This window comes from Balaenoptera musculus, chromosome 10, assembly GCF_009873245.2.
Source record: "Balaenoptera musculus isolate JJ_BM4_2016_0621 chromosome 10, mBalMus1.pri.v3, whole genome shotgun sequence".
In the NCBI taxonomy this organism is placed as follows: domain Eukaryota; kingdom Metazoa; phylum Chordata; class Mammalia; order Artiodactyla; family Balaenopteridae; genus Balaenoptera; species Balaenoptera musculus.
Genome location: NC_045794.1, coordinates 39299432 through 39306837, shown reverse-complemented (window position 1 = coordinate 39306837; position 7406 = coordinate 39299432). Strand labels below are relative to the sequence as shown.

Genomic DNA, 7406 nt, shown 5'->3' with positions numbered 1-7406 from the left:
CTACAATTTAGGCAAGTCCTGTTCTTCTCCTGGGAACTCCAGCTTGATCTCACTATCCACATTCTTAGCTAGTTTGTTTTTGACACTAATTGGTGGCTACACAAGACCATTAAATTTTGCTTCACTCCCCCTCCTACCCCCAACCCCAATACAAATGCAAAACAACGTGGGAATCCCCTTTTAGAGGAAGCAACGGTGCAGCTTTAAGAGAAAGGGAAGGGAAAAAGAGGGCTCTGACTCAGATCTTCCTGCCATTGGCTGCTGGAGGGGATCCCACCTCAGGGATTGGCTGTGACAGAGTCCGCCCCCTTTTGTGATTGGCTCAGCCAGGGTGATATAAGGAGGCTGTGCCGGCCTCTTTTTCAGTTGGAGAGAGACAGGGAATCCGGCTGGACTGAGTGCTGAGACGCACCTGGCGCAACGTTCTCCTCTCTGAATCCGAGTCCAGGTCCCGCGGAGGCTGCAGCCATGAAGGAGAGACGGGCCCCCCAGCCAATCGTGGCCAGATGTAAGCTCGTTCTGGTGGGGGATGTGCAGTGTGGGAAGACAGCTATGTTACAGGTGTTGGCGAAAGACTGCTATCCCGAGGTGAGTTGCTCGCCTGACCGCTGGCCAGCTTTCCTCCTTGCCCGCATGCCTGCTGGGGGTAGATTCCCATCCGCCCAGGGGAGCTGTCTCACCCCTCCCCATCCTCAGCCGCTTTCTGGCTGGAGGACCGCCCTGCCTTAGCTTCCCCTGAGACCTGTTCCACTTCTGCCGCCCTGCAGGCTCCTCCTCACCTCTTCACCCATAGGTCCCCCCATCAAATCCCCTCCTACCTCCCTTCATCCTGGAGTCTGCTCTTGGGAGAGGGAACTGGGGGCATTTGAGAGTCTGGGGTTTCTTCTTGACGTAATACCTATCCGTCCCTTCACCCATCCTCAAAGGTTCTATGCGCTTGTCCCCAGGCAGGCTTCTGCTGCTCCTTTCTGCTGCCCTGCTGGTCCAAGGGGCTTGTGGGGAAAAGATAAAGCACTAGAATTGGCTTGTGGCTCTGAAATTGGAAGACAGACAAATCTGGGGACAAGAGGAATCCTTGTGTGTGTGTGTGTCTCCCTGACCATCTAGGATATGGGGGGCTTGTCCCTGGCAGTCATTCACATTTCTTACTCCGATGGAGCAAAGTGCCTGTGCCTCTACACTCCCCTCCCTCCTGTCCCATGTGGTCCCTCCTGCCCCAGGTATCCCCTCCTCTCCTTATCTCCTGCCACTTTAGTGTCTCACTAGGATGAGTGGCTTCTTGTGTAGCCAGCACTAACTGGAGGGTTACAAGGGTAGGGGCGCCCAGGGTGTGAATAGTTCCTCTCTTTTCACAGACGTATGTGCCCACTGTGTTTGAGAATTACACAGCCTGCTTGGAGACAGAGGAACAGAGAGTGGAGCTCAGTCTCTGGGACACCTCAGGTAAGACTGCTGGCCCCAAGTCCCCCCTTCCCACCCCTACTGGTCTGCTGCAGCTGTTGTCTTTTAGAAGTTGTTTCCCTCTTTGACGGTGAGAAGGAGTTTGGTGCTTGCCAGGAAACTGAAAGAAGGGGACCTGAAGATTCTGTGGTTGGGGTTGGGGGGAGGGTTTGGCGAACTCAGTTGGCTGGTCCAGGGGTGCAGAGTGGATAAACCCCAGAAGCTACTCACTTCTCTGGGTCTGGCTCCATCCTTCAGAGGGCTGAGATGGTGAGGTGGATGGACCCCGGAAGACTACTGGAGGAGGCAGTTAGGGCTTCTCCATTTCCACTCCCTGCCGCCCAGCACACGTACGCACAGCCTTTACTGCCCCAGAGCAAAGCCAAAGAAGAGGCAGGAGGCAGTGCTGCTGGAGGTTGTGGGTGAGGCAAGGAGACAAGCCTGCTTTGGGGGAAATATTGCTCCTGACTCAGTTTTCTCTCCTGCATTCCATCTTGGGCCACTGCTGCCTGCCTGCCTGCCGCAGCTCAGCCCCACTGTCATACCTCTGCGGTTGAGGGATGAAGCGATGCATCGTCAGTGTTTTGGAGGGTGGGGGCTTAATATGGGGCATGGTCACGTTGTACATAGTTGGGGGGGGGTGTTGGCTCTGACTGGGCTGAGGTAGAAGATGCTCTGTCTTTCTGGATCGTAGAAAGCAATATGTTTCAAGCCTCTCATCCCTAAACCTTCAGTGCTAGTCTATCCTTTGCTTTGATTCTGACCCCTTCATTATCTCTTTAGCCCAGTCCTTTTTTAATAGACTGAGCTCAGAGTCATAATTAAGGACTAAAAGCCAGGAATAGGAGAAAGAAAATAAAATCCACTTCTCTCCAAAAAATGCATATTCAGGCTGAGTTTAAAGAGGAACTATAAATCACTAGGGGTTTCCTGTTACATATAAATATGCCATCCTACTCCTCCAAAGAGCTATTATTCCCATCATCCAATTTTGAGGTCTCGAAAGAGTGGAGGTAGGGGATGGGTAAACAGAAAATGAGACTTCCTTTTGCTCCCCACTCCCCAAAACAAAACAGAAACTCCTCAACCTGGTATGCTTTCCTCCATTGCAGCTCCAGGGGCTGGGAGGCAGGATTCTGGTTATCCCAGACTGTGCTGTGCTGGCGGGATTGGACTGGAATGCAGCTTGGCTGCATGATGTATGGTTTTTCGTCTGCTGTACTCTGCCCACCTCTCAATCTTCCCAGAATCTTACTGCAGCTCATCTCTTTTCACTACCACCACCCCAAAGAGCCCTTCCTCCTCCTCCCACAGTCAGAATGCAGCCCTTGAATCCCAGTCCAGATAATGGAAAGTCAGCAAGGCGGTCTCTATTCCCTGTGTCGCATCCCCCCCACCCGTCCCCCGCCCCCCAAGTTCTGAAAGGATGCAGGCTATCAGTCATCCTCAAACTCCCTCTTTCAAATGAGGTGCCCACAAGGAAGAAGGAGAGGCAGGGGTGTGTGGGATGGGGCTTCCCAGCACTGGGCCAGGGTGGAACCTGTTCCCATTATTCGCCTGCTGGTCTTAGGGGAGGGGGATCGCTTGGAGCCAGAATGGAGGCCTCCTCCCCTCCCCCTTCCCCAGTGCTGCAGCGCTCCCTTTGCTCAGTGATGCTGTGATAAGACCCCACCTCAGAGAGGGATGGGGGCCAATTGCTGAAGGAGCAGGCAGCTATCCCAACTCCCCTTTACTCCTTTTTTTTTTTTTTTTTTTTTTACAACTAACCCCCCCGCCTCAGCTTGGAATCCCCCCAGTTTCCATGGCGATTGCGGTTCAGGGAGAGGGGCTGCTTGCTATTCTGAGCACGGATTGTCTGGGTTCCAAATCTGCTACTCTTCCTTCCCCAGGGCGGAGGGGGGCAGGCTCAACCCCTAGCATTCTACCGTATTGGACCACCTGAGTCTGTATTGCCTACTCCCCTCCCAGTGAAGGACCCTTATTCGAGCCTCTAAATCCCAGCTATTGGTGCTGCTGTCTCTGAGAACGCCTCCCTGAGATCTTGGGATAGGGGCTACAGCTTTCCTTTTGCCCTTTACAGCGTAAGCTGATTTGGGTGGGAGGAGGAGCGGGACACTGAATTCTTGATGCTCTCCCTCCCCTGCCAGCCTCCTAGAGTTCTGACCCCACGGCAAAGAAGCAGGGCAGCCAGTTATATAACAGGCAGATTTGTTTCTTCACTGGGGAGACCCTAGAGCAGAGGTTGGCAGCAGGCAGACTCTAGAAAAGAGACCTTAAACAAGGTCTGGTCTCTCTGTAGGGGTAGGAGCAGCTTCCCCTGGGACTCAGAAAACTGGTGGACCTTCAGTTAAGCCCACCGTAGGAGATCCAGACAGGGCCAAATTATACTCCACCTCCCTTTTATTTTGCCCCCTTTCCCTTTTTTAGGGCTAAGGAAGATGATATTCTTGTACCGCCTTCTGGCAGGCGGTCAGGCCTCAAGCTTTGCGCTGGAGCACATTCCCCTGGGAGATGGGTGGGGCCATCTCACCTAAGGGACCAAGCATGGTATTCCCAGGGCTCTTTGGATTTAGGCCTGTAGGGAGGGAGAATGCCACGGCTCACCATCAGCTCTCTCTCCTTTCTACCAGGATCTCCCTACTATGACAATGTCCGTCCACTCTGCTATAGCGACTCAGATGCAGTGTTACTATGCTTTGATATCAGCCGTCCAGAGACAGTGGACAGTGCACTCAAGAAGGTAAGGCTGGATAAACTCTGCCATCTCTAGCTCAGCCTGAGAACAAAAAGGAATCTTGGGGACCTTGTCATCTAATCCCCTCTTGTGTAACAGGAAGAAACTGAGGCCAGGGAAGGAAGGGATTTGCCTGAGGCCACATTAGCTACAGCTCTGGGACTAGAACCCAGATCTCCAGTCCCCTCTGCATCCTGCCTTTGCCCCTATCCTGCACTGCTCTGTCAGAGGCCCAGCAAGGGAGGGGAGTGTTGAGACTCAGGAAGTGAGGGATTGAGAGTAGAGAACCGTCTGGTGATATGGTTTGAGGGTCGGGGAAGGGGCCTTTTGGTGGCAGCTTTTATAGACCTTGATCCCAGGCCTTCCGGACAGGGCAAGCCAGGCAGGCCTGAGCTGAACTGCTGGTAGGAAATGCCTTGGTCCGAGTAGCAAGGTCTGCCCATACTGAGGAGTCCCAGGAAAGCTTGTGGAACTAGCCTAGTTTCCCAGAAGACTCTGGGATTATCTCCTTCCCTTGGAAAGAGACTGGTTGGCTTCTTCCTGGCTTTCTGGACTTGTGAAGCCCTTTGGGTTGAGAGGGCAGACCCATGCCCCATATGCTTGGCAGAGAGTGGGAGATTTGCCTCTGTGCTCTCTCTGGTGACTGGGCTGTTGAATTTGGGGACAGACTCTTGGATCAGCATTCCTGTGGCCCCAAAGCCCTCATGGGCAGGAAGATGATGTAATTAGTGCAGTGGTGGTGCTGTGACTCAGAGGGAGGGCTGAGCTGGTGATATACTGGATGGTGTGTGTGATGTTACCAACTGGGTTTCTCCGGGTGTCCGTCAGCCACTGACTGTCCTTCCTTCCTCCTTCCCATCTTCTTGCACGGCTCTTCAGTGGAGGACGGAAATCCTCGATTATTGTCCCAGCACCCGTGTCTTGCTTATTGGCTGTAAGACAGACCTGCGAACAGACCTGAGCACTCTGATGGAGCTGTCCCACCAGAAGCAGGCACCCGTCTCTTACGAGCAGGTGTGTGTGTGTGGTGTGTGTGTGGGCCCTCGTGTGTGTTGGGGGGTGAGCTGGGGAAGGCTACAGGAGAGGGCTTGAAATATGGCCCCTGCTCACACTCACTCACTATGGCAAGAGAGAATTGGTATGCTGTGGGGCCATCTATAATCAGGAAACTAGTTACCTGGATAGAGGTGCTGGGTACCAGTTTACCCAGATTCATGCTCTAGTTTGGCAGGTGAGCCATTCCTGTGTGTGCCAGTGTTTCTCATCTGGTTTTTTTTTTTGAGGACCACCTGCATTAGAATCACTAGAGGTGCTTGTTAGAATTCCTGACTCCTTACCTATAGAGTCACTCTGGGAAAAAAGTATGGGAATTGCATTTTTAATTAAGTCCCTGGATAACTTCTTATGCACATCGGAGTGTAAGGATCATTTCTTTTAAACCAATGTTTCACATTACAATCATCTGTGGAGCTCTTAAAAATCCTAACGCCTCGGCATACCCCAGAAATTCTGATTTACTTGTTCTGGCATCAGTATGGTTTAAAAAGTGTGCCAGGTAACTTAAGGTGCAGTCAGGCTTCACCTTCAGAAAATAATCAGCAGAGGGTGATGGTGGGAGACTGGCAGTTGGGTCCATCGGAGCAGCCCTGGGGAGGACCACTAACCTGAGAAGGCAGTGTTTCAGAGACATTTTGGATCACTGCATTGATGACCTCACTCCTCCCGCAGGGCTGTGCAATAGCCAAGCAGCTGGGTGCAGAAATCTACCTGGAAGGCTCGGCTTTCACCTCAGAAAAGAGTATCCACAGCATCTTCCGGACGGCGTCCATGGTGTGTCTGAACAAGCCCAGCCCAGTGCCCCCGAAGAGCCCTGTCCGAAGCCTCTCCAAGCGACTGCTCCACCTCCCCAGTCGTTCCGAACTCATCTCTTCCACCTTCAAGAAGGAAAAGGCCAAAAGCTGTTCCATTATGTGAAATGGGGGTTGGAGAGGGGAGACAACCTCCCACTTCCTCCCTTGGGTTGCAGAGGCATGGGGAGAGGGAGGAGGAGACAATTTAGGACACTGGACGTGAGTTTTTCAGATGGCCACGGTGAGGGCTTGGAAGGAGACAGGAATGGGACAAGGAAAGAGCCAGGCCCGGCTTGAGGACCTGACACTGCGAAAGAACCATCACACCCCAAGCCAGGCACTAGGTGGTGGAGGGGCCGGCTGCCCCAGTGCCCTCCGCTCCAGAGGCAGGAAAGGTGTGGGGCTTTGGGGGGGCATGCTGGCCTCATGGCTTTGGTTGGGGGCCTACAGGAGCCTCACCTTCAGCATCATGCCTCTTCCACACAGCGTTTCCATGCAGGCCAGGGGATGGGAGGGGTCCCTGAGCCCTTCCCTTCCCCTCCGAGAAGGCCGCAGAGGAGTGGAGAGTGGGGAAGCCAAGAGGCAGCTCCTCTGGGAGCTGAGCCCAGGTGCTTCGTAACTGGTAACTGAAATCAGAAGAGCAGGAGCTGGTCAGAGCCAATGAGAAGGAAACCTCATCTTTGCATAGCCCATGCCTCATGGAGAGGTGACATCATACATTCACATGCTTCTCACCTAAGTCCCCAGGGTCCAAGGGAGAAGCCCCAGACCCCCTTCTCTTGCAGCATGGGGGTGGTGGTGCTGCAGGACGCAGGGCTGGGTGGGGGTCACCAGACTTTTTCTGCCCTTAGGGCAGTATAGCTGGCATTTGTTTTATAGACTCTTGTCTTTGGAACCGGGGGGAGGGGGGAGCGTTTCAGTCTGTTATATGTTCTGTGTTTAAAGAAGAAAACCTATTTATTACTGAACAATATAGCACATATAAAGAAGTTGGCTCCGTATTCTTAGTTCCTTTCTCTATTTCCTTTGGTCTTCGATAATGAGGAAAAGCTGTCTTGAGGTCCTTTCTGTGGGTTGCAGAGTGGCTGCCTCCACTGTTCCCTGGCACCTCCTACAAGGATCTCCTCCCTCTGTCCCACCCCCTGCCTCATCCCCTTCCCCACCCAAGTCCTGCTAAGCCAATGAAGATCTCCTTAGCCCTAGAGCTGGGTTTCTCAACCTCAGAACACATGACATTTTGGACTAGGTAATGCTTTGTTGTGGAGGCTGTCTTGTGCACTGGAGGATGTGTAACGGCCTCCCTGGCCTCTACCTGCTAGGTGTCAGTAACACCCCTAAGTTGCCACAACCAAAAATGTCTCCAGATATTGCTAAATGTCCCT

The 7406-nt window shown here is 53.1% G+C and overlaps 1 protein-coding gene across 1 annotated transcript; it reads left to right on the top strand.

Annotated features, from left to right (window-relative positions):
• The first annotated feature begins 377 nt into the window (after positions 1 to 377).
• On the top strand, positions 378 to 7006 carry RND1 (Rho family GTPase 1). Its single transcript, XM_036864625.1, has 5 exons — positions 378 to 588; positions 1356 to 1443; positions 4071 to 4180; positions 5054 to 5188; positions 5903 to 7006. The coding sequence occupies exons 1-5, from the start codon at positions 469 to 471 to the stop codon at positions 6146 to 6148; spliced, it is 699 nt and encodes a 232-aa protein (XP_036720520.1). The 5' UTR covers positions 378 to 468; the 3' UTR covers positions 6149 to 7006.
• The last annotated feature ends 400 nt before the right edge of the window (positions 7007 to 7406 follow it).